The sequence below is a fragment of the Anas platyrhynchos genome, chromosome 1, assembly GCF_047663525.1.
Source record: "Anas platyrhynchos isolate ZD024472 breed Pekin duck chromosome 1, IASCAAS_PekinDuck_T2T, whole genome shotgun sequence".
NCBI lineage: Eukaryota > Metazoa > Chordata > Aves > Anseriformes > Anatidae > Anas > Anas platyrhynchos.
In genome coordinates this window covers 2047961-2074539 of record NC_092587.1, presented here as the reverse complement: position 1 = coordinate 2074539, position 26579 = coordinate 2047961, and the positions used below count along the sequence as shown (strand labels likewise).

The following is a 26579-nucleotide window of genomic DNA, read 5'->3' as shown; positions in this document are numbered from 1 at the left end:
CTGGAGAAAAATGGTTTCGGCATTTCTCTATTACAGGGCCCTGTGACAGCTTCAGCTCAGGCTATCCCGGGTTGGAGGGGATTTATAGCCAAAACGTAATGTTACATTTAAACTTTTTTTTTGTGTATTTATGGGTTAATCTTTCAAATATGCAGCATTAGGGGTATGATTTGCACCTCTTTATATTTCCCATATTTCTTCTCTTCTTAAAAATAAAATGATTTGTAGTATTCTCCCTTTTCCCCCCTCCTATTCCATAGCTGCTTCTATGATTGAAAACAGGTTATTTCTTTATTATGCTATATATTTTCCAGTCCCTGTCATACCACCAGGGCAGCTTACTTTGGTGAAGAAAACAGACTTGATTACTATTTCGTTTCTCAAGAAGCATTTGACAAAATGTTGAGCACAGTGAGTACCTGATGAACATTCAGCTACGCCTGTTTCCTTACAGTCAGTGTGAACTCAACTTTTCCATCCAGCTCTGATGTTATTGTTTTATTTTTTGAAGTCTGTGTCTTTGTTTGCCCTTTCACTCACAGTTATGTGGCTTAAGCGCATACACAGCAACCAGAAATTCATTGTACATTTATATCTCTTTTTTTCTTCTGTATGCATATATAGAAACCATTAAGTTGGCGTAGTGGTCAGCAGGAATTTTTAGACAGTATTATAATGTAAAAAGAAGCTTATTTGCCTATGCAAGTATCTAGTGTGGGTACCAGAAGCAAAAACTCAGGAAATAACTGCCATTTATTTTTTTTTCCCAATTTTCCAGCAACCCTGCAGGGAATGCAGTCTTTTAAACTTTAGCAAATCCCCCCTTCTGTCCCCCTAAAGGCATTGTCTTCCTCTCTGAAGGCGGTGTGCCTCCAGCTACTGTTTCTGATGCCTTTTGCTGCCTGCAATAAAACTTTGGCATGAAAAGCCACAACAGAGCTCATTATTTGTACATACACAAACAGGGGAGCCAACGCAGCGTTAAGCAACTGATCTGGTTCTTAACGGTAACTCTCAGCAATCGAGGAGTTTAAAATAATATAATCTGCCTTCATTTCTCTAGACATACTACTGGGAACCAAATTTTCAGTTGTCACTTATTAACTTTGAAATTTTTTGGCCAATTATGCATTCTCCGTGCAGGATTGTTTCTGTCCTCTTTTCTTTGGCGTCTTCTATTTTACATGGCGTAGCCATATGGTTTGATGTAATGTCAAAAGAAGGATGCCCCTTTTGCTTTAGATCTCGCTTTCTTTACAGCGTGACTGAATAACCAATGAAAGCTGTAACCTGTCAGCAGCTTGTTTTCAAGGCGCTGATGTTTTATTATCCATGAACAATGCACAAGCCCATACCCTGCAGGCCCTTCTCTGCTCTTCTCTGCAAATTTCGTGCTCCCATCGGCCTCATTAGTATTGATGATTTGGGCAGGGAGAAACTTTGCTGGAAGAGAAAGAGAGGAAGTCCTCAGCGATTACTCTCCTTTAAGAAAGTTGTTTTCATTACAATATTTCCTTTGTCATCGTGCTCGCTGTTTTGAATTTCAGGGGAAGTTTATAGCAACCTTTAAATACAGTGGCTATTCCTACGGCCTTGGAAGAGACACTGTGGAATCAATTGCCAGAGAGGGCCTTGCAACGTGTGTTCACTTAGAAATAGAGGTAAGGATTGCATATTGCTTAACCGTTTTTGAGTAAGTCATTTTGTGAGAACTCTGCTGGGGAAAAAAATCATGCACTTTCACTAAGGTTTGCTTCAGCAGCCTAGACATAACAACTTAGTGACATAAGTGACGCGCTGGGTGGACGAGGGAAAGGCTGTGGATGTGGTCTACCTTGACTTCAGCAAGGCTTTTGACACCGTCTCCCACAGCATTCTCCTCAAGAAACTGGCTGCTCTTGGCTTGGACTGGCGCACGCTTCGTTGGGTTAGAAACTGGCTGGATAGCCGGGCCCAAAGAGTTGTGGTAAATGGAGCCAAGTCCAGTTGGAGGCCAGTCACTAGTGGCGTCCCCCAGGGCTCGGTGCTGGGGCCGGTCCTCTTTAATATCTTCATCGATGATCTGGACGAGGGCATTGAGTGCACCCTCAGTAAGTTTGCAGATGACACCAAGTTAGGTGCGTGTGTCGATCTGCTCGAGGGTAGGAAGGCTCTGCAGGAGGATCTGGATAGGCTGCACCAATGGGCTGAGGTCAACTGCATGAAGTTTAACAAGGCCAAGTGCCGGGTCCTGCACCTGGGGCGCAACAACCCCAAGCAGAACTACAGGCTGGGAGAGGAATGGTTGGAGAGCTGCCAGGCAGAGAAGGACCTGGGAGTGATGGTGGACAGTCGGCTGAATATGAGCCAGCAGTGTGCTCAGGTGGCCAAGAAGGCCAACAGCATCCTGGCGTGCATAAGAAACACTGTGACCAGCAGGGCTAGGGAGGTGATCGTCCCCCTGTACTCGGCTCTGGTGAGGCCGCACCTCGAGTACTGTGTTCAGTTTTGGGCCCCTCGCTACAAGAAGGACATCGAGGTGCTTGAGCGGGTCCAAAGAAGGGCGACGAAGCTGGTGAGGGGCCTGGAGAACAAGTCCTACGAGGAGCGGCTGAGGGAGCTGGGCTTGTTCAGCCTGGAGAAGAGGAGGCTCAGGGGCGACCTTATTGCTCTCTACAGGTACCTTAAAGGAGGCTGTAGCGAGGTGGGGGTTGGCCTGTTCTCCCACGTGCCTGGTGACAGGACGAGGGGGAACGGGCTAAAGTTATGCCAGGGGAGTTTTAGGTTAGATGTTAGGAAGAGCTTCTTTACTGAAAGGGTTGTGAGACACTGGAACAGGCTGCCCAGGGAGGTGGTGGAGTCACCATCCCTGGAAGTCTTCAAAAGACGTTTAGATGTAGAGCTTAGGGATATGGTTTAGTGGGGACTGTTCATGTTAGGTTAGAGGTTGGACTCGATGATCTTGAGGTCTCTTCCAACCTAGAAATTCTGTGATTCTGTGATTCTGTGATAAGAGACATCCTATGCCTTCTGCCCAGCCTACCACTGCTGCTGGTAGATTTGGATGCGTTGTGTGGGCTGCCTTAGTGTCACTGGAGATCACAGAATCACAGAATTGTCTAGGTTGGAAGAGACCTCAAGATCATCGAGTCCAACCTCTGACCTAACACTAAATACAGCTGTTTAGTCAGATAAACTGTATCTGTAATTCCTCCGCATGCATCAAGTAGCTCTCCATGGTCTGTACATCAACAGTACCTAGCATTTCCTTTATAGATACCCACATTTAGTCAGATATGTCCTACAGCTGGCTGCTTAAAATTTCTTAGTCAGGTTTTTCAATTTCAGTAGCCTTATTTCCCCACCATGTCTCCAGTATTTCCATCACAGTACCCTCAGCTCTTCATCCGTGTTCTGTCCACCTATCCCCAACTTTTAGGTGAATTACTCAAGAGCTGCATGCCTACTAAACCCCACGTAAAAGGATGTCATGCTTCTCCTTTCTGGTGAAACAGTGGAGGATGCATGCAGGCCAGAGGCAATATTTTGGGCAGAACTGTTAAACGATGCAGTCTCTGTGAAGGATTGCTTTACCCTCTCTGAGATTTGTTGGGTGCACATGCACAGATGGCAGGATGTCAGGAGTCTGTGGTGCAGTAGGAAACGATGTCATGACAAAGTATCAAAACCTGTCTGCTGGAATCCCCAAAGAATAACTTTTTAGCTAATTTTCTAATTAAGTACTTCTCATTATCTTAGATGAAGGCTTGCTAGCTAGGGATTGAGGTGACAAAAATGAAAGGCAGGCTTCATTTCCTTCCAAATTCTTTCTACAAAATAAACTTCATCTATATGAGCTTTTAGAATGAGACACTCTGTGGAGTGCCCAAAATATGATGCTGATTGTTGCTGGGTTTTGGTGTGTTTGCAGGGCTCAGCTCTGGGAGTTTACTACAAGTCTGTAGATGCTACTGCACTCCTTGATAGATGGGGAAAAATAGAGGTTTTAAAAGAAATAAATGTAGGAGACTGCAGTTTTGACTTAGGTTCCTAAGTTAGGGGAAGGACTAGGGACACTTGAGCAAAAATTGATGTTCAGTTTCATTCGTGTAGGATGATTAGTTTGTGAAACTGATGATTGAAAACCTAGTTTTTAGAAAAGAACTTGAGTGTTTGGAAGGAGTTTTGGATCCTTTGTAAGTCAAAAGAGTCTGTACATGTTTATTGGCTTGAATAGGGACATACAAATAACGGAATAGCAGCATGTCAGGGACAAAAATAAATAAACTAGTAGCTCCTTGCTCAAATGGTCAACAATTTAGTGCTGCAGTCCTATTCTTAAGGGCCTGTTACTTTGAATCTCTGTGTAGATCCATTTCTTCTTTCCCCCCTGTCTTGTCAGAACTGTGAATCACCTTCAGTCTCCACTGATTGCAATAGGCATCAAATATGTTTGTTGTCTTGCCAGGCAGACCCTGAATTTACAAGGGGAGAAAAATAGGAGAAGATGAAATATGATGGAGTGGGGTGCCTTTTAAAACTGTCAGTTCTTCACAAAGTAGATGTGCTATCAAATAATTTAGGAGAAAGAATTTAATGGAAATTCATGTTTATTCATAAGGAGGTTAGCCCAGTGACATGGACAGTGTCCATATTTTTTACTGGATATTACTGAAGCTGTTGTTGTGGACGGACAGCTAAGAAACTCCTTTGTCAATGAAGTTTCAGGATCACGTAGTCATTATGCACAGTCTTGTATCACTCTGGACTCTGCTAGCAGATTGGAAACAATAATGGTGAGTTATGTGTGTGAATAGAAGTTATCCAACTCCATTATCTTCTGCTAGGCTCATAACAAAAGTGATTTAGCACTATTAAAAGAAATTTTAATTATGGTCCGTGGGTTGAGACTAAAAATTTAGAGCTGTTCATTCCCTTTAATCTACAGTATATCTTTTACCGATAAAGGAGACTGACACAAATTTTAACAGTAAAATCTTGCTGAGTCCACACTTGCAACTTGTGAAGCTGCTGCAGTTCTGACACAGTTTGTACTGGAGAAAGCACGTTTGCAGTGCTTTTCCTTTGCTTGTCTGGCCATGAATATCTCGACAGTAACTGAAGGATCTGCATGGGCCAGCCAAGGGTGTAGTGACAGAGTGGCTCATGTGACTCATTATGCTTCCAGAAATGTGGGTACACCGTGGCTCCTGCCAGAAACCACTCTCTGTTACTCTTATTGCTGGTTATCCAGTCATTTAGGCTGTGGAGTCAAAGGAAGCAGGATAAAATGCTAGTTGCATCTTTTCTGTTACCCTGTGTTGTAAACTGAAGAGATGGAGCTATGGTAAATGGATGGGCATCTTCAGCTCAGGCAGCCCTTTGATCGTTCGTGACCTCATTTTCAATTTCAGGAAACTCAGATTTACTTTTTTTTATTTTTTTTTTCCATGCATCTCTTTGGTTTCAAATAGAATCTGCTCCTGCGTTTTCCTATTCTGTATTCTAAGGTCACTTTCTCCATTTCATATTAGACAGTCACTCATTTATTTTCTCCTCCTCAAACTATCCCAAACTACGGATGGTCTGCCTTTCCATTCCTGTGTAGATTATACAAATCAGTTTTTTAATTATTTCTTGATCAGAAAAAAAGAAACATTAGTTGTCTAATCATTAGTAGTCTAGGTCTAATTATTACAGGAAGAAGTAGAATAATTTAGAGTATTTATACACTGAAAAAGTCACAATTTGTAATACAATTAAAACTGTAACACATACTCCTTGGTTTCTGCCTGTTTTTCTGGTATTGTGCTCACCCTTTCACTGCCCCTTTGGGCTCTAAGGTTGGTGGTTTCCCTCTGCTGCTGTTACTGGGGGGGAGTTCCAATGAGTTGTGAACACCCAGGTCCTTTGCTGGAAGGATATTTGTGTTGATAGTCTCTTCTTTCTCTTCCCAGGATCCTCTTGGGGTCTTATTTATACATTTGGTAATGCACATTTACACCTTTCTTATTCTCCGTTGGTCTGCAGCCCCAGGTTACATCTGAATTTATTATACAGTGTCTGTTATGCCAGTTACTATTTCTTCTTGTTTGCCCTAAAACCAGTTTTGTCCAGCCTCAGGTCTGTTTTTTTTTAACTGCCCCTTACTGACATGTTTACAGCTGCGAGGTCTCTGGTGTCAAGCCCATGCCCCTTCTCTTATCGTTCCATGCCTGTGCTCCTTTACATCGTCTTGTGTCTCCACTTCTCAAGGTCTCTGCTATCGTGCCAGGCCTGGATTTACCCACATTAAGTCATAAACACCTAATTCTACCTGGAACAAGGGCTTGTTACATCTATCTTTATAAAACTATGGCTTTACCACACATAGATAAAAGTAAAACAAATTAGATAAAGACACCTGGTCAACAAGAGGAATTGCTGGCGCTGCTAAGCCAAGTAAAACAAAGATACAGGGAAGTCAAACAAAGAAATTTTCAGACAGCAGGACAAGGCTGAGTCCTGAAGCCTTGAAAACTTGGTGGGAATCTTGTGGCCTGTCACAAGCAGTGGTGATAGCATGTTACAGGGCTACGTGATTGCAATGTTCTGTTTTGTATGTATAGAGGGAGAGAGAAAACATTCTTCAAAGTATGAGTTGGTGCAAAAGAAAACTTGTAAATTCAGGATTGGTACCATTACGTGCATCATTTAATAAGAACTTGGCTTTTGAAGGGCCTAGCACACAGGCAGGTATCCTTTTGAACTTGCTTCTTTTATAAAGTTGAATGCCAGATGTGAGACTTTGCATTCAGGATAGAGTTGTCCAAAGCTCAGCCATACATTCAAAAGGCACTCCGGTTCAGGAACAAAACATTGCATTTTTCTGTTTGATTTTCAAGGGTGTGCGCAGCTTGAAAAATACCTACTTTAAACCCAGATATATCCTGGTGGTACCAATGAACAAACAAAAATACGAGGGACATCTGCGGAGGACAGGATTATTCAGCAGGCTGGAGATTGTAGAGGCAGTATCCAGAGTGGACATGTACATCAAAATAAGTCAGGATTTTCCAGGATACTTTGATGCAGTTGTGAACACAGGTGAGTTAATCTCATACTATAAAACTGACCCCTAAAATTGCAGCAATAGATGGACTTTTACAGCAATAGATTGATTTGCCTTGTTAATTATTGTCCCAAGAATCTAAAAGCTCTGTAGGTCTGTTAGGACTGAGTTACTCTGCTATGTCCAAGTTATCTTAAAGTCCATCTAGAAAGCAAAGCAAATAATTGAACTCAGGGGCTCGAAGTATTGTCTCCCATGAGAATGTTAATCGGATGTTCAGTGCTAATTACCTGTTGGTTTCTGGACAGAGGTCAGAAGTGCTTTTGACCTAACAGGTCTAATTATCTGTGGAGCAGATAGGCTCTTTTCAAGTGTGGAAATGACAGCTGATGTGCGGCCTCACTATAAAGGAGAGGCTGCTGCAAAGATTTTGTTCTTAGGACTCTTCCACTTAGTAACTTGTTCAAATCCCCCAGCCTGAGACAAGGAATGTGTGAGTGGTCAATATTTCATTAAAACCAATGTTTGCTTCTTGATATTGAGGGATTGAGAGTAACAGATGGTGGAGAGGAGTCTAATTCATTCCCTTTGTGCCCTTTTTGTGGAGGTGATTTTGTGGTTCCTCACAGTGATGGTGAAATATGTATATCATCGTGGTATGAAAAATACTATTTATAGTTATTGCTGAGGGCATTTGGATCACAGAATATGCAGCTTACAGTTTAAATATAGCTTTTAAAAATAAAGCAAAACACAGTAACACAAACTGTAGGAGAATATTTAGTTGAGTGCAGAAAGCCAGAACTGAGTTGAATTTCAGATTATTTGCTTGAATGTGCTGTTTATGAAGATTTTTCTCCCAAATAGATGAGCTAGATGACTTACGAATGCATTTCTGTCTCAGGCTTCTGTGCTTTCTGTCTTTGTACTGAAGAAACGTTGATTTTTGTGAAACTCTTACCCCTTCTGCAGATGAATTGGATGAGGCGTTCACAGAACTGAGGTTCCTGATAAAGGCCTACCTGGGTTTGGAGCCACCTGCAGTTTCTGATAGCAGTCAAGACTTGAACAGCAAAGCAGGAACAGGTACTGTGTCTAGGCACATACTGCTGCTTCTGTCAGTAAAGCATTCCAACTTATTTGTTACAAGAATTAAAATCTGGGACTGATGCAACCTGTGAGACTGCTTGTCTCTGAAAGCTCTCTGTGCTGTTCTGTAATGGGTCTCCTGGGCTTTTTCTTCCCTGGGATGTAAATCTTTAATGGACATCTTTCCACATATTTTACAGCACTGTGTGCCCTGAGGCAATAATATGTAGAAAGTGAGTTACCTGACTCTTGTGAGGATGCTTTTGGGCCGAGGAGCTCCCATTCATTCCAGATGAATCACAACCCAGATGTGTCCCTGGCTGCGAGCTTTGTGCCTATCAAACTCTTGAGCAGCAAGAAAAGGGCATGGCACTCAGAGCTTTCTTGTCACTCTCCCCCAGGAGAGCCAGAAGCATAAAGAGCTATATGAAAACAAGGATAGTAAGATGAATGGAGGCAGCTTAATAATTCACTCCAAGTACTTTTGGAGCTACACACTTGGTGTAAACCCAGCTGAGTAGCCTGTGGTGTAAACCAAATGATTGGCCCTGTGTTTAAAACAACCCTTTCACTACCTGAACCACCAAGGTTGGAGCCTCATGATTACTTTAGCCTAACCCAAGCATGTGCTGCTGCACAAAGCAGTCATGGCCAACTTAGCTCTCATCTGTCCATTTCTGGTCTTTCCCTTAACTAAGATTAACTAAGATTAGCTTGTGAGATCTAAGAGAACTCAGCTCTATCCCATGTATTTATTCCAGACAGGGCAGGTTACCAGTTAAGATAAAAGCAGAATATGGTCTCTAAAATATGGAGGAAAAAGAAATAAGAAACTGATATTATAGTTATAAGATATTGCACATCATGGACTAACAACACACTCATTTATGTGAACTCTTTCCTCTAAGAGCCTCTGTGGTTTATGGCTGTCTTGCTTAGATCCACTGCAACTGGAGAGTAATCAGTTTCTGAAGTAGCATGGAGCCAATACTCATGACCTTCTGTGTGGCTCAGACGGCTGCAAATAAAAGCAGATGAAGGGAGGGCAAAAATGTCTGAAAATGTTAATAAAGGATAGTGCAAAATTCATCAGTTCATCAGTTCAAGTAATTTTGTACCCTGAAAGAATTAATAAATACAGATTTCCCAGTGGAGAAGAAAAAGCTTCTACTCATATTGTGGCATCTCAGTGCCACAGCAGTGGGTACTTTTGCTGAAGAATCTTATTTAATCTTAATCTATGTAGATTTTATTTTCATTTCTAGAGCTAGCACATTTGTTTGAAGTCAGGAGGAAGAATTCCTTGCCTTAATGACTACAGTCTTGTTACTTATTTGTCTTAAAACCACTGGAGATGTTTTGTCCTGAGAGGCAATAAAACCCACCAAAACCCTAACTAGATTATCAGGAAAGAAGAAAAAAAGGAGTAAAGATAAAAGATTTGTGTATAATTGTGGTATTTTTAAAGATATGTATATACATACCTGAAGTTCCTTTAAAGGACTCTGTGTTCCTCAGTAGCTGAGTTCTTTCAGTGAGTGGCTTGTTGCTATTTAGAGAAACTTCATTAACAGCACTGGATTTTGGCAATTCTGCTGTCCATGAAGTAACTTTTAAATTTACTATGCACCATTAAATTCATTTAGAGCTTCATTTATAGGTGTTTAAATAAATTTAACTATCCTATCTCTAGCGATCATTCCTTCTTATGGACTGTGTGAAATAATTTATTTTTAAAAACTTGCCTCAAGGTTGTCTTTAATATGGACATTTTTAGTAAGATAGTAGCAGGGGAAAGATTGGTTCTGCAAGATTATGATAGGTTGTTAATTCTTTTTTTAATGAGCTGCTCTGCAAGATCTTTCGCTCGTGTATAGAGTAAAAAATACTGGAGAAAATAGATAAGTTCTTTTTTACAAACTTTTTATAGCCGAAATTTAATATATTGCAGAGCTGATAATGCTTTGTACTTGCATTAGCAGCTTTCATCCACAGAGCCTGGTACTATGCAACCATTAATTATATCTCACAGCAGTCCTGTGGAGTATGCGTTGCTATTTGTATGTTACAAATGAGAAAAAGGACATTTATGCTAAAGACTGATTATTTGGGATGCTGGGCACCAGAAATCCCACTGAAGTTTTGGCAGTGTGAAGCCCTGCACCTTTGAAGGCTGGGTTCTGCTACTTACTCAATGTCAAAATGAGTAATTTACCGTGACTGAAACAGAGACCACGAATCTCAAGTCCTGTCTCCTCTCTACTTAACACCAGGTTTCCTGGCAGCTACAAACAGGTATATAATGGTTAGGCAGCAAGTCATCTGAGGATTGTTGAAACTTTTTTTTATAAATGCATATATCAAGAAAAATAACCATAATTAGTATATGAACATGCATATGGATTGAATGTCTACTCCCATTGTGTGTATCATGTGACTTCTTAGTCCTATGTGATTTGACACACAATGCAATTAAACCTTTCTTATGATTAAATTTCTGCAAAAACTATCGTGTAGCAATATTTATAAGAGTGTACTTACAAGTATCTTACTTGTAAGCTTACATTCAGGTTTGATTCCTTGCAATCCAGCAGCGGTGCAAGTCTTTGCATTTTTTTGTTCAGTGAAATTTAGCTAAGTAGCAGAAGGAAAGGCTTCCCACTCCATCCCCCGTCAGATTCTAAGAACTCTGAGGAAGTCAAAACTCCTAAATAGACAGACTGCAATTAGCTTAAAGTCATAAGAGTGGGACATATGAGAGTATGCATAACAAAATGAACTTGTCTGTATGGTTAAACACCTCTTCCTAATCAATAAATATAGTGTGATGGGTTTCTTCTCAGATTTGTCATTGTTTTCATTTGCCTAAGTATTGAGGGACTACATTAATTGTATCTGTGAAGTTTAAAAGGTTTTGGGGCAACTGAATAGTTAATATCCTTTTTAACTTTCATGGTTATCTGTTGCAAATCCAGAATGGCACCAAAAGCCAGTTCACAGTTGCAAATGCAACTTTCTTTCTGCTCGCTGTAAGCAAAATGCTGCTTGGAATTTTATGTTTTGAGAAGTGTCTTTTCCATATTAGGTTCAAGAATGCGTCTCTTACAGGAGCAATCATTGTCACCCAGCAGACTAATTGCTGGCACTGCTCAGTCTTCCTCTGTCAATGAGTTCTTGGACTCTTCTGCCAAAAACTGTTCAGGAGGCACCTTGGACAAGTTTGCTGCACAACTGACCTCTGTGGTAAGGAACATTTGCTCTAACCTTAGGATGGAAATAAGTTCTGTGCAAAAACTACATCAGACCTTTATTTCTCCAGGAAAAAAAAAAAAAAAAGACTCTTGTTGTTTAGATATCTTTTCTTTCAACTATTTACCCGTTCCCCAGAGTTCAAGGCAGATGAATAAGAATGAAGCAGGTAAGCTCAGTTGAGAGGACAGGCTAACTGTTCTGCTCAATTTTACACCAGAATAAGTCTATTTATCATAATGGATTTCATCCAATTGTGTGCTGGTGTAAGGGAGCTGAATATCATCTCTCTCTGCTCTGCTACAAGATATTGAAACTTCCCTATTCAGAGCAAATAGCTAGATGCAGTTAATAGGACAATGAAGATTACTTATGAACGCCATCCTGTGGCAGTGGAAAAACTCATTCGGCTGAGTGGTTCACAGCGAGTGCTAGTGATAACTGCAACAGATCAAATTTGAGCACATTTTTCACCTGCTTTTACTGTTTCACTCAACAGATTCAACAATGTGCTTGGATTTCAAATAACCTCTTACAACTTCAGCTCCATCTCTCTCTTTTTTTTCTTCTTCTTCTTAATGGTGTTTTCCCTCAAGGCATTCATTCTCCTTGCAGGCAGTGGAGGGGGAGTTGGGGCTATGAAGCAGATGTGTCTAATGCTCCTTTTATACGACAGCGACAAGAGAAAGAGAAAAAGAAAAATGAAAGCTTTAAACTTTCTTCCATTCCAAGGTTATGATGTCATTGTGATGAATGATGGCTTGGCAGGCATGACTTGTTGTACGATTTTGTAACTCTCTCTGTATTTGTAACTACCTCTGATGTTTGGAATTAGTGTTCTAGATGAACCAAAGTAGAAGACTCTCTACCCACCCCCAGCCTGTTTCCCAGGATTTAAAAAAGGCTTTCTTAGGTGTAGAGAAAGGTATGGTTGTAAAATGGCTGGCGTAAGTAAGGAGCCTCATGTCTTTCAGTTTTCTGAAATGAAATACCTCCTTTCAAGCCATGCAGACCTCAAAAACTGTCACAAGTTTCGTTGGTTTTCATGTTCCTTTCATCCCCAGTTTTGTTAGTTTCATGTGAGAGAGAAGGCAGAATTTCTCTTACCTTGGTGGCTCTCTGCCAGCACTCTTACCCCCAGCAATTTATTTTCCTCATTTTTTTTTATTTCATCTTTTTTATTTTTATTTTGAAAGTTTACATTTTGTCAAGTCAGGGAGAAGTGGTTTATGATGAAGGAGGCTATCATTTACCATGGATTTAACTTACTTAGGTGCTGCAAGGCTCTCTTTCTTATTAGTTGCCTTGTTCACTGCTGCTAATATCTTTTAGTTATTTACTACGCCAAGTTTTCGATATATTTTCACACGCAGAGGAAGCTTTATAGCGTCAGCTGAAGTGTCAATGTAGTAAAACCTTCAAGGTGAAACACAGGTGCCTCTTGGACTGTATTTAATGAGAGGAATATAAATGTCTGTGGCCTTTAAAGTCAAATTTTTGCACTTAAGGCACCCAAATAATGTGCTGTCGCTGCAGTAAACACATTCTAGTCCCATCATGTAGAACAGGAAAATAACAAATATGAAGAAATTATAGGTGTGAATTTTCCACAAGCAGAATAAGCAGCAGAGCCTGCTCCTTAGGGAAAGACAGTAGATCAGATTCCCTGCAGCCTTATCCCTTGTGAACGTGCCAACCCTGCACCACTTCTGTGCAGTTGTAACGATGCAAGGTATGATCAGAAAGGAATCTACACCTGTAATCCCCACCAAAAAAATAGGGGACAGAACTGTCCAGAATAAAACACAGCATAACCCAAGCTCAGCGTGCACTTAAACAGACCTACACTTAGCATAAACAGCGAGGGAAAGTGCAGGAATTCACCATAGTCATAATTTGAGCTGTTAACTATATTCTCTTTCATTTCCAATACCATGACAAAACGCTTCTCTTACAGATGTGATTTAGCTATTAAACTGATAACTATCAATGGCTATCAGTTGATAACAAAGTAGGATGTAATAACTTTGCTTTGAGATTTACATCTAAGCACACTGTAGTTCTGCATTTGTCTGACCTGCGAAATTACATTGTGCTACAGCACGTGTTAATTAACAGACCCTTAAAACTCGGGACCGTATTTTCCAGTCTGCTGAGATCGTAATGTGTTCATTGTTCAGTCGTTTTAACCAACTGAAATTTGCAGAAGGTAATCCCCTCTCTGAGAGGGGAATATTGGTTGATACGGAGTTGGTCAGGCAGGTTTTCAGCATTGCTGGAGCAAGGAGGCAAAGCCAGTGTATTTGAAATGTAGCAAAGGCAATTCTGTCTGTATTCAGACCCTTCCTGGTGAAAAGAAGCTGAAGACAACAGCATAACTAGAATTATCCCCGCCCTAATATGGGGTAAGGTTGGGATGCATCAAAAGTGGCTCTCTGCAGACACTCCTTCCTGCTATGTCCTGGCACATTTTGGCTGTTATATGAAGAAACAGGGCTTCACTGGAGATGATCTTCATTGTTCAAAGCTGGCAAGATTGCAGACCAAAACTTGGTTTGCATAGATCATATTTTGCACCTTTTTAGTTACAGTACTGCTCTGCTGTTTTCCCAGAATATACAAATGCATATACTTTAGAGTCTTAACAAAAGAGAGGAATATTACAAGCAATTAAGTTACCGTGTGTGCTTCCAAGTCACTATACAAATTTGGTTGTATTTCCTTATCAGGAAGAAGCTTCTCTCCAAAGGCGCCATGCTGCAGCACGTCAGGCTCTGTCAGGGAAGGCACCTAGTGCATATGTCCAGCTGTTTCAAAGGTAATGTAGAGGAGTTTCAGCCAAGTCCTTCGCAACCAAGTGAAAAATGCTTGTTTTAGATTTTTTCTCTGCTATTCTTAAGGGTGAATGATTAGGATCTGCCAGGGACTGCAGGTCTCACAGACAACTGTCCTTTCTATCACGTTTAAATCTCGCCATACAAATATATCTCACACGGTCTGTCTTTTGACTTGGGAGCTCAGCAGTTCTGAAATGTGTACCAAAAATGTATGAGGTAGAGCCATCCACAAGCAAGTTGTCTAAAACTATGAAGTTATTACCTGTTTCTTCTCCGAGAAAGCAGAATAAGATCCTTCTTCTGGCAGCTCGCAGTCTCCAACATGTTTTTCAGTGCTGCTGGTGATAAATGGACAGTCAGAGCCTTGCTCAGCATAAGGTTGTTTGCAGTACACTTTAGTGGATAGCTGTGTTTAAAGCACAATTTCTGAAAGCAGACTTTACTTTCTGGTTATTTTTTTTTTAATTTTGCAATTTGTTTGTTTCTAGAAAACGCATTCTATCTTTACTGTCTCTCTTCTTTCTTCTTCCTCATAGTCACAGCCCTGCAAAATGGTGTTATGTCTGTAAATCCTGGTGTACCTTCTTTGGTTGGTCTTTTGTGGGATCCCTGACTTCACTTGGTAAATAATGGTGTAAATCTTCCTAATTTTATTTTTTCTCTTTGCTTTTTTTCCTACTTGTCTTGAAAAGGCTCACAGTGTTGATGTTTAAAGTAGAACATGAACTTCTAAGTCAGCGCTCATCAAAATTAATAGAACAATTCACAGCTTTCATCTTCTTTCAGGCCGTTACAAATGCAGTCACCAGTTATACATACCAGCTTTCTCCTGACAAAGACCGGAGACCGACTCGTTAAAAATAAATAAATAGGGAAATTTAAAAATCAGCGAATTAAACTGTCATTAGAAAAAACAACGGCAGAAGCTTACAGCCAGAAATGCATAATTATGGTACATTTTCCAAATCTTTACTTAGATAAAAGTTCAACTAGTTTAAGGAAGACTTTTTCTCTTCACTCATTCATTTTAAACTACGTTGTACTGAGAAGAAAAATGGAAATCGGTGTTTTCTTTTGCTGTATGTTTTGGTTTTGATTTAGTGTAGCAATGTGAACTGTTCATCTGAGTCTGCATTAGTCTGTTGCTCTTTGCGCCCTTTATTCCACAATACTCGTTCTGTGGAAGCTGATTTTGGAGTTATGCATGGAGCTGTTTCAGCAGAGCTGTCAGGCAGGTGAGAGAAAATCCTGTCACCCCCAATCAGCATTTGCAATTACCAGGCCCCGAGGGATGGATGCGCTCGGCAGAATTGGAGGCAAGAGTAGACAAGGCACCATTCCATGCAAGAGGTTAAGTCAAGAAATGCCGTAAATAAGAAAGTTTTAAAATGATTGAAATTCTGCAAGAGAATCCGATTCCTGGAATGTGGCAATTAGTGGAGAACCTGGTAGGTGTTGTCCAGTTCAGTGCTGGTTCATGGTGGTTCTTTTGAAAGTTTTTATTTGTCCTGCATCAAATTAAGTTTTAAATGCCCTTAAGAAGGGTTTCACTTTGCAATAGCTCACCTAGGGTTTGATGGCTCTTTCTTTTAATGTATAATTATGCTTAAACTTACAGTAACTTCAGAAGTTACCGTGTATGTCAGCTCAGCTGTGGTAGTAATCTTTGTGTGTTTTAGCCCATAGGAAATGTAAGGTGATGTGGTTTCTTTTTTTTAGCTTTTATCAAGGGCTGGGCAAGGAGCTTGGACACAGATTGTGCAGCTCAGCTCGAGCCTGGCAATTGATCATCTTATTTATAGTAATATTAGCAGTACAATCCAAATAACGTTGGGGGTAGTTAGTTATCTTGTTTTATACCTGTCATTGATTCTCACTTAAACTATATATATCGTCTTTCTCTCCAAGCCTGGCCTTACTAAGTTCAGTAGTTTAACTAGAAATTCTCTCTAATTTATTAATTAATTCTTAAAATTGACTGGAGTATTTCAAGTGTCCTTACAAGTGCTGGCAAATAAGACTCTGTAGCTTGTGTTTTGAGGTACAACACTTCATTGTCTCTGCATATGTTGTTAAAAAGAGGCACCAATCCTTTCATGCAGTCAAATTGCGTTAGAAATTCAGGTTAGACTCACTATTACATCTGGATCTATCTTAGCTTCAGTGCTTTCCAGATTTCTCTTTCTGCTATGGAAAAATAACTTTTTTCAAGCTGTATTTTATTTAGAAACTCTTAATTTCTCTTCCTACCTGGCTACATAAATAGGACAGAGGTCATGCTTGTTTGAAATCTGGTTTTAAAAACTCTTGCTGTCTAGTTTTGCCTGAATCTTACCAGATTTGTTCTGAATATTTTATATTTAGAACATGATACACATTTTTTTTATTTTTATTGCCAGCAGCAGCGCATAAAAGCACTTGGTCCACTTAGTTGTTTATTTAAAAATGAGATTTAAAAATGAAATTTCTTTCTGGTAGTACATCCAGCCTTACAGAGGCTTTTAGCTAATGAATCTTGATGTAGCAAACTTACAGCCATCGTGCTCTTCCGTAAAGGCACTTAGCAAGTTTTGCCAAGCAAAAAGGTTTTCTTTTTTCTTTTTATTTTCTTTCTTCAGCCAGATCAGTTCCCTAATCTGTTTCACTCCCTTTCTGAAGGGCTGCCTGTGCTGGCATCAGTCTGGGAGTGTGAGCGAGTGGCCATGGACCCCAAGTGGCAGAGGACAGAGGCAGCTCAGCTTGCTTCTGAGCACTGCTGCTGCAGAGAATGAAAACCCTACGTCAGTTAGGAATGAATCCAAATTCTATGAAATATCTGAAACCAATGCCAAAAAATGATATATGCAGAAAGTTTCTAAGGCACTAGATGTTCTGAATTTCTCGTGTATCAGTAAAATATTCTTTAATGCCTAATGTCGTCGTTGCACATTCTAATCCAAACTGAAATATATTGCTCAATTATCCTGAGTGTGTATTAGAAAATTTTAAAAGTGGTGTCACACAGGAATCTAACCTGCTTTATTTATTGCAGCCCCACAGGGTTGTCTACATAAATTCAGGTTCTTAAATCCAAACTACTGAAAACCTGTCCTCTTTATTTTTGGCCCGTGGCTGTGTGCAGGTGTAATTAAAGCCATTTTGATGTCTCATTGCCTAATACAATGAGGGCAACGTTCGGTGGTTTGAGCTGAATAATTTCACTGGTTGTCTCTGTGTCTGAGGGCAATAAATAAGAGGATGGGTTGAAGTCTCACTCCGATCAGGCCTTTAGCTAACGATTAACTTGCTGATTTTCTCGGAATGCTGCTGAAAGAACTGGAGTAAGCAAGAGCAGACATCACCACGAGGAGGATTTATAACGTGCAATCTCACTCTTCTACGTTGGAGAAAATTTATGGACTTGACAGTTTCACCAGAGCTCCCTGCCAGAACTGGGAGAGAGAAGGTGCACGGTCCACCTGTGGCTGTGAGGCTCTTCAGGCTGGATTTATTTGCTCTGAACATAAGATTTGCGTGTGTGTAGTTGCATACAAGTCTTGCAGATCCTCTTGTCTGGCCAGCCTCCGACTTCAGTGTAATTTCACTTTTCAGTTTTATTTTTATGCCTCTATTAATGACAAAACTAGGACGTTGTCCTGAACTACATGGGTGTGCCTTTCCACAGGGCGCTATTTAAGTTATCCAACCTCTTTTCCTTTTTTATTTGAGCTGAGGCACACTAGTGCAATCAGAATATAAATCCCTCCAACAACAGAACAAAACTCAGAGGGAAATGTGAAGAAGACACATGGCAGACACAGGTAGAAGGTGGAAGAAAATCCCTCTCACCTTTAAAAATGCCTGTTTTTATTAACTCCCTTGCAAGATGTTTTATTTTTCAGCTGAGATACAGCTTCTGAGAGTGGGTCACAGGTTGTGAATGCCAACCTTTGCTCCAGGGAGTAGGGTATGTTTTCCCCTAGCAACTTAGCCCCGAGAGGGGAGGCACTGAATCCTGCCTTCAGATTTCTGCCTTGACTCTTCTAACCTCTGTTGTCAGGCTCTGTGTTTCTGAGCAGAATTACTCAGAATTCTATGTATTGAGCAAAATTCTTTGTTAAGAGATTATTGTTATTATTATTACTGATTTACGTGAACTGATTTCTGAGAGCACTCAGTAGCTCTGGGGGCCGTTGGTGGAATCAGACCCTTTCTTTTGTACTTTGTTCAGATTTTGATCTGAGCCTACGGTGAACAAACACCATTACCAGCCAGCCGGCAGTCACTTGACAGAGAAACAAAAACAGCTTGAGGCCTTACATATGGGAAGCTTTATTTATAGGTATTAACAAGAAGAAACTTTTAAAAGGAGAATGTGAAGATGAGCAGTTGATAAACCTTGCTTGCAGAGACAGTGTGCTGGGCTAGGGAATGATATCTGAGTAATGAGTCTTAAGAAAAATTATTATCCCTCCTTACAAACCTAGCTTCTCCCATGGAGCAAGCATCCACCAGTTGCTACCACAATTAAAAATGTTCTTGACAAACTTATTAGGGAAACTAGAAAATGAGTGCATGCACAGAAGTTGAGTAGGCTCATGGCCCTTAAATTATCAGATTCCTTTGGAGGTCACTGTCGCATGTCAGTGGGGTGGCTCTGGTACAGGGGGTAGATGTGTGGAATCTCCCAAGAGCTGTGATTTTAAGTTATGGACCTCTCACATCAGGTACTCTTCAGTTCTGCTTGTGTTTGGTTTTAGCTCTGTAATTTGTCTGTAAATAATGTGGTGTCAGTACTGCCATCACCAGGAACGGGATTTTTAGGTGTTACAAGTGGCTGTGAAGATGAAACTTCTCTCCTTCTGAGTTAGCCATGAGGGGTGGGGTTAATCTCACCTGATTTTGAGTATCTTTAACAAAAATGTCTCTGAACAAGCTGTCCTACTCTGCTCTGTCTTGGTGGAGAGGGATTCATCCAGCCTTCTTTAGAGCTCTGCTTATGCTTGAGCTTATTCATACTTCAGCTGTGACAGAGCCAGTGGAGAGGAACAAAACAGAGCCAGGACTACTACCCCCAGCTGCTTATTGTGAACTAAGCACTAGCTATACTGTCACAGAATATAGAAGCCTATAACAAGCCCTTTTTATTTTCTTTTTGTATCGTTTCAGGGACCTAGCAGTCACTCCTGCACCAGGCAGCTCCCGTCAACAACTACTGGAGCCAGCAACACATCCTTCTCTGGTCTCAGATGGAAGGAGTGTCACCCAAGAGCACAGCTTCCCCTTGAATAACCCAGAGAGCCGGTGAGTTCAGTTTCTGAGACAGCAGATTAGCGCTGGGTGGAACGAAGGTTAATGCTGCAATGTGCAAGATCTAAAACCATTTTCCAAGCTAATGCAGTTGTCTCATCTGTTCCATCAACAGCCTTATTAAGCATGTGTCACTACATCATAAAGCAAAGTCTCATCTTTCGTAGGAAGGGTTTCATTTAGACACCATAATTAAAAAACAAAAAAAAAAGAATTTCAAAATCTTTCTATTAACAGGATATTTGAAGGGAAAAAGACACTGAAAGAAACTTGGTCCAGCTAGAGAAAAACAGAACTGTAACGATAAACCCAGGGTGTGGCAGGGAGGCAACTCCTGTCTCATTTAAAGTTTATAGAGAGGTGAGGATAGAAGACAACTTGAAAAGGCTACATCTTCATTGTCTTGGAGCCATTCAGCTAGGAAGGGAGCTTTATTTTCCTGACTCATTTTACAGGTCCACGTTGCCATCCTGCCAAAATGGCTGTGAGTCACTCTACTTGTCCTGTTCCCTAAAAATGTCTGAGCTCTGGCTGCCAACAAGCCTGCCTGCTATTGTGGCAAGTGACATTGCAGCCTCTCTGTGCAGAATCCTAGATCAGCTTTTTTTTTTCCCCCCTCTCCTGGCCATCTGTTGTAATCTCGTGCCCAGATGGGATACGCAGAAGCAGCCGGATGCCACACAGCACGACCTAGTGAGGTGTAACACGCCAGATTCCCCATCGACACTTGGAAATAGGTGTGTGCTCGTGGCTGTGCTGTGAGCCACTGTGAGCCGAGCTCTTCTCCCTCTCCTGAATCTACAATAAAACTCATCCAAAAACTGCACCTGAGAAGGAGCTGATGGCTATGCCATATGGCAGTTGGTAAGCTTGAATCTGATCACGGGTTCAGTCCCATATCTGATGTTTTGTTGTCATTCCATACCAACCAAGGTACCTCTCCCACTGCATGGAAACATCCATACCATGAATTTTTCCACAATTAGTTTTGAATTGAACAAATCGTTGTGTTAAATGACCTCCCAAACACACATTAAACATCTTTCACATAAGCCAATGAGAAAATGCTGACATCTTCATAAGATTTCAACCCATTCGCTTCGTTCCTGATCTGCTAAAGCAGAATTTTTAGATAAACTTGTTGAAAAAAAAAATCTGTGTTCCTTTTATATCCTAGAGAGACTGCCAGTTCCCTCTCCGTGATGTACTACCTGCCACTGTAATTACAAGTTGTTAATTAGCATGCTGTAAAAAGGTTGAAACCGTAGGCCTCTGAAGATTCATTTGTCCTGAGTATTTGTGCCACCGTGGAGCGTGCTGAAGGGGAACAGAGTGAGCGTGTGAGAGAAACTGAGTGTGTAATAGGTTGCAGAGGGATTATGCATCATCTGTCCTTCCCAGGAAGAGGCAGGACCTGTAACTCAAATGAGTGTGAAGCTACGAGGAGTTGTAAAGGTCTTACCCTTCACATATGGGAATAAATATGTCTTTCCACTCCACCACATTTTGGTGTTTTGACTTTAGCAGTGTTTTCATTTAGCACTGTTAATAACACAGTGGAAAAACAACTGTGAGGAGAGAAAATGCAAACTGCTAATCAGATTCATTCTCTGTGCATGCATCGTGGCCTGCGGCAAAATTGTATAGAGTCATGCTGTCAAGCCCTTTTGCAAGGGAAATAAGAAAATTTCTTCCAAACTTTCCTTATAGGCATGATTGATGGAATTGCTGTTGTGTAGATGCACTTGAAATACTGGTGGAAAAAAAAAAAAAAATACACATTTCTGAAGTATTGCGGCAAAGCCTGTTGTGATTTTGCTTGCCTGAATTTTGAGGTGCTTTAATCTTTTCTTTTGCTTTCTCCCCAATTTTATGCTTTCAACATTTGGAATGGAAGAAAGAGTAAAATAAAATCCATCAAGGGGTAAGAGCACTAATGTTTTGACCTCCAGGCACAGGCAATGAAGCAAATATTGTTTTCCAGGATTGGGTCTGCAGATATGAGTCTGATGTGTCACCGGGCAACTCTGTGTCTAGGTCCCAAATTCTTCACATTATTTCTCAAATCTGGCAGCTTGAGTTGTGATGGAAGTGCCATCGTTATCCATCAGGTCGCTGACACCGGTTGGATTCAACTTCTGAAGTTGTTCTGTTACTTCTGATTACAAGTAAAATAGATGATCCTGATTGCATTTACTCCACGAGTAGAAATTAAAGGTTTAGTTTGGACGTCTCTCAACTGACCTGCAGTTTCCAGCCAGCCAGTTTCTAATTACATCCACAGCTTCTTTTCATCACTAAGACCATAACTGTGGTCTTCTCCTTGGAAGTAAACTGCTCACCTAGTCCTTCCCAATTTCACAAGAGAAAACAGTGCTGGTTTCTCTTTGAAGTTCTCTGCTGGGCCTGAACTCTCCTGCACATGAAGGCGTGGATATTTTTTTTGCCCAAAGTTCCCTTTGTTGTCACACACAGGCTTAAACAATTTATCATTGCTTGTGCTGAGTAGCTGTCCTTTAGGGCAATTTATCTTGCAACTGTACTTTAAAGGGCTGCTAGTCACCACAGGCAGTGATAAATTCTTTTACCTCCTTGTCTGCTGTTTTTCATTCCTCACTTTTACCAGTAGAGGTGTTTGTAAGGCTGTAGTATAAACCAGACATGGAAATGATCTGGTTACAACATAGCAAGGGGAAGAGAAAAGAGGAGGAATAAAGTTGGAGTTGGGAACTCGTGAGTCAGCGAGGGGAAACTTCTTAATATGTTCCTATACCCTTGCTATTTACAGGTCTGAGGGTGGAGGCAGAACCTCACCTACCACTGAGCAGCGCCTTTAGCAAGGAGCTATTGCAAAACACAGTCAAATGAAAAATATCTGTCAACCAGGATGTTACACCGTCATATGCAATGATGTGTGTTAGGGTTTTGGTGGCAAGTGCAAGATCTAAACAAAATCTAGCAGTCCAGGGCTTTACTCCTCAACTATTTTGTATTTAGTGCACGTAGACTCCATTTGTCTCATTATTCCATGGGATATTACTCTCTATTTTATACATTTATTCTCCATATAGCTGATAAGAAAATAGAGGGAATAAAGTCAGGACACGTGCCTGCTCCACTCGTAATAGTTCTCTTTTTTTTTGTGCTGGGGCTGTCATGGAAGGACTAGAGATAGGTTACCCAAACTCATTTACAGATCACTTGGTGAAAGCAGGAAGGAGAGGTACGTGCTCAGCTCCTTTACTGCACCTCTCACAAGTACCTTGGACACCTAGATGGCAGGGATTGCATAAGCTGTAGTTTCTCTACTTATTTTTGTTGATTTTCTCATCCTGATTAGCTTTCCTTAATCGTTTCCTGTGATGTTTGTAGTAGAGAAGCCTTTTGCTGAACTCTGTGCAACTAAATACTGAGAAGAGTATTGCAGTAAAGCCTCACATCAAGGTTTATTAAAATTCACAACTTGGCCAAGACCAGAATATAACAGCGAGGCATTTAGTAAAACACCAAGGCTTCCCCTGTGTCAGATAAATCACAGCTGCTACCACACTATAAACTATAAAATGTTAAAACTGCTGAGTGTCCTCGGAAAAATGTGCAGATCTGGTGCCACAGGTAAATGTGGGTTAAACTTGCAGGACTTATCATTGTAACTTACACCAATTCTCTGGGGGGAGGAAGGTACTGCACCAAACATGCTTTTTCCCGACAGGGAAATCATATAACCAACACAGGATAATCTTAGCTCTGTAATTTGGCTTTTATTTTGTGAATTGCTCCCTCACAAGCTCGCAAGGTACTGACAGAGCTTTCTGCTGCAGCACTGAGTTGTGGGGTTCTTGTCGTTAGGCTACCTGAGTGATTTTCAGGGGAACTTGGGTACCTACCACACCATAAAGTGGCGTGTAAATTATTTTCCACTGTTTACCTCGTCTTCTGCCCTTTTACAAAGGGATAGCAAGGGAGAAAGCAGTGAGGATTTTTCTTTAACACCTACTATGCTGGGCTTTGATGCAGTGCATTCAAGTCGTTGTGCCCAGATTTCCACGGGGGTTAACTCTAACCATGTCGTTATGGTCAATTTTTATCCTTTATTAGTAGGTGATTGCACGACTAGACGTTCTCTGAAGCAAAAGCAGAAGTAGTTGGCCTTTTAGAAACTGGTGTAGGCATTGTTGAATTGTCCATGCTGCTGTTTATACTGAGCCTGGTTTCACTACTCCCAGTAATTCCTTATCCCTGCCACAATTATGTCTGATGCACGTTGCAGGCAGCTAAAATGCGATTACAGCTAGGGTTAAGCACACAGCAAGAGCATTCAGCAGTTGATGAGCATCCTCGGATGCAGCAGAGCTCGGAGGAAGATGTGAGCACTCAGTTCATTACAGAATACAATATTCCTTTGCCTTGAAGGCAGTAGCAAAAACCTCATAGACTTTCACAGTACTTCCAGTGAGAAGATAATTACCTGTTTCTTAGGGGAGTACCACGCTGTTTTATCTCATTATTCATGATCCCTTCCTCTTACAGTACGGTTTTATTAAAATACCGCTGAAATTCTCGTTTTATTCCCCAGAACACTGTAATCACAGCATTCTCACAAGGTAAAATGCTTCTTACAAGAATTAGAGGATGGAACTCTTTTGGCCTGCACCACTGATAAGGTCAGGGCCGATAAAACTTGAGCTTCTTCCTATATTCATAAACCTATGAATTGTTTTCTCCCATATCGACCAGAACAGCCCTTTCCAGATGAAGACAGACATTACGAAACGTCACGTTCACGGATTATTTGCTTTAATATGTAGGGTCTCAGACCACTCAGGCTTTGGCTTTGGTGAGGTTTTCTGCAAGACACCAAACAGGTCAGAGGTTCCCTGGTTACCTCTCACTGGTAAATGGCTACTTGTGGTCCTTGCTGTCGCTGGAGCACCACAGAAATGCTTCTTTTCAAGGCAATTCCTATTTTCTTTTACTCACTAAGACACAAATTTAGAAATAAGAGGCTCCGAGATCCCAGACTTGCTTTTCAAAAGCCATCAGGATGTGGTCGTGGGCAACCTGCTCTGGGTGGCTCTTCCTGAGCAGGGGAATTGGAGCAGGCGACCTCCAGGGGTCCCTTCCAACCCCAGCCATCCCGTGAAGCTGTCTCACTGTGTGGCACGAACCTCTTTACCTGTCTGTGCAATTAATGAATTAAATCAATAAATGAACACTGAGAGAGGTAGTAGTTGTGTTGGCTAGTGCTGGAAGTTTTGAGAGAATCTTAATGTGCAAAAAAGCCTCGTGTAGCTGATAAGCACTGGCGTTTCTTTCTGACTTTGGATTGAGTCATGCGATTGCAGCATCAATAACGCTATCAGACTTGGTGCGTCTGCTTTTTTTCTCGCTGTTTCAAACCACAAATCATTTCTCCCTCTCAGCTGCAGAGGATCTGGTCCTGCCAGAAGGCTATTCCTAAACTCCGCCAGTGCACCTGCTGCTGAAGGCCTGCCTGTTCTCACCCCTGCTCCCCACACTCGTCTCACTGAAGATGCCCAAGCTGAGCACCAGGATCCACGGGGAGCTGAAAACGGAGCGGACAGACTGCAAGGTTTGAAGCATATTCCAAAGTACCAGTTTTGCTCAGGCTGTGCATCGTGCTTACCGTAATGTTAGGAGCTTTGCTTGGCTGCCAGGGCAGCTTCTTCATGCCTCTGATAATGACGCTCTTACAAGAAGCGATGTTAAAATGTGGCAGAATCAGTGTGGCGTGAAGGAAACATGCTCAGTACAGCAGCTCTCTCTCAAGGAACTTCAGGAGAAATTCAAAATAATGCCTGCCTAGGCGTGAAGCTGCTCTTCTGCTCACATGAGCTAGAGCAGTCACTAGATTACTGAAGACAGCAGCCTTATTTTCCCCCACAAAACATGGGATGTTGTGGGGGATGCGCTTTGTGGTGAATTCATTTAAATAAACACCCTCTTAAGTCTCTTCACTTATTTATAATTTCTGCAGAGAATGAACTCCACCGTGACAGTCTTCCGAGGAAGCACAGCAAACCCAAGGCTGGTTCTTCTCACGTGCTTCAGCTCAGCAACTGGCCCGGCTCCCACTCCAGACCTGTCCTACCTCCAATCCCACCCCGGAGGAAGAGCACCAACCCTTGATGGCCACTGCTAGCCAAGTCTTCGTCTCGGTCACACCCAATCCTTCTGCCTAATGGGGATACTGATTTTGATAGATTTTGCTTTTTTCAAAAGAAATTATATCAAAGATTATTTCTAAATCCCTTTCTGATTAAACCGCCGAAAAGTTATTTATTTATAACTTTATTAAAAAGTAATTTCTGCATTTCCCAACACTAAAAATGATTTCCCCAGGCATTCTCAGCTGGGAAATGGTGTAGAATTTTTTTCCTCACAGCCACAAGTCCACATCTTCTATTAATTTCTTTCTTTCCTCCCCCTCCTATTTTATAGATTTAATTGCTGTGTGGAAGCATCGGGGCTTCTGATAATATCCCTGATATTGTAGGACTAGTGAATTCTTTTGAAGAGGGATTTTGTGAAATGTTCAGTGTTGTTGGGAGTGAAAACTAGTTGCAAGTCTATTTTTAATAAAATGTGGTTTTTTTTGAAGAGTTGAGACAATTTTTTCATTTGCATGTGTTTTTAAACAAACAAGCTAGAACGGAGTCACCAGAAAAAAAAAATTACAATTTCAGAGAACTGGCTGAAGCTGTAAGCACCATGTGAAGATTTGTTTGTTTTTTTCTATATGTGGAACAGAGCTCTGACAAGTAAATAAAACTCTCAAGTCGATGTTTGTCCTGATTAATTTTCATTACCATCCATTTAGGGAACAGATCGTGGGGCCCTTTGCCTGAGCAGCCTCCCCCGAGGAAGGCTGTTTGCTATTTTTGTTACAGCGAGGGTCCCGAGAGGTCTTTGCGTGCACAGGAGACGACGTGACTCGTTCCCAGAGCACGGGGCTGTGTCCGTGGGATGGCTCTGGTTTACCTCGTTGTGCCTGTTCACAAGGTGTTCGAGGGTTTTCGTTGTTTAAATGGGATGAGCTGAACAAAGCCACGCAGCTCCTGGTA

At 41.3% G+C, this 26579-nt stretch overlaps 1 protein-coding gene across 10 annotated transcripts in view; it reads left to right on the top strand.

Annotated features, from left to right (window-relative positions):
* Positions 1–26298, top strand: part of LRGUK (leucine rich repeats and guanylate kinase domain containing) — a 51131-nt gene extending 24833 nt beyond the window's left edge. The window contains exons 12-21 of one of the 10 annotated variants that reach the window (XM_072040732.1): positions 315–411; positions 1548–1661; positions 6864–7065; positions 8003–8116; positions 11205–11362; positions 14098–14186; positions 19354–19488; positions 21392–21418; positions 24918–25087; positions 25493–26298. In XM_072040732.1, the coding sequence (XP_071896833.1) occupies positions 315–411; positions 1548–1661; positions 6864–7065; positions 8003–8116; positions 11205–11362; positions 14098–14186; positions 19354–19488; positions 21392–21418; positions 24918–25087; positions 25493–25644 (1258 nt within the window). In that variant the 3' untranslated portion in view covers positions 25645–26298. Of the gene's footprint in view, positions 1–314; positions 412–1547; positions 1662–6863; positions 7066–8002; positions 8117–11204; positions 11363–14097; positions 14187–14741; positions 14828–15486; positions 15654–16863; positions 19333–19353; positions 19489–20144; positions 20605–20671; positions 21350–21391; positions 21419–24917; positions 25088–25492 lie in introns of those variants that run through there. The other 9 variants (XR_011810604.1, XR_011810597.1, XM_072040749.1 and 6 more) reach the window with 9 other exon arrangements.
* The last annotated feature ends 281 nt before the right edge of the window (positions 26299–26579 follow it).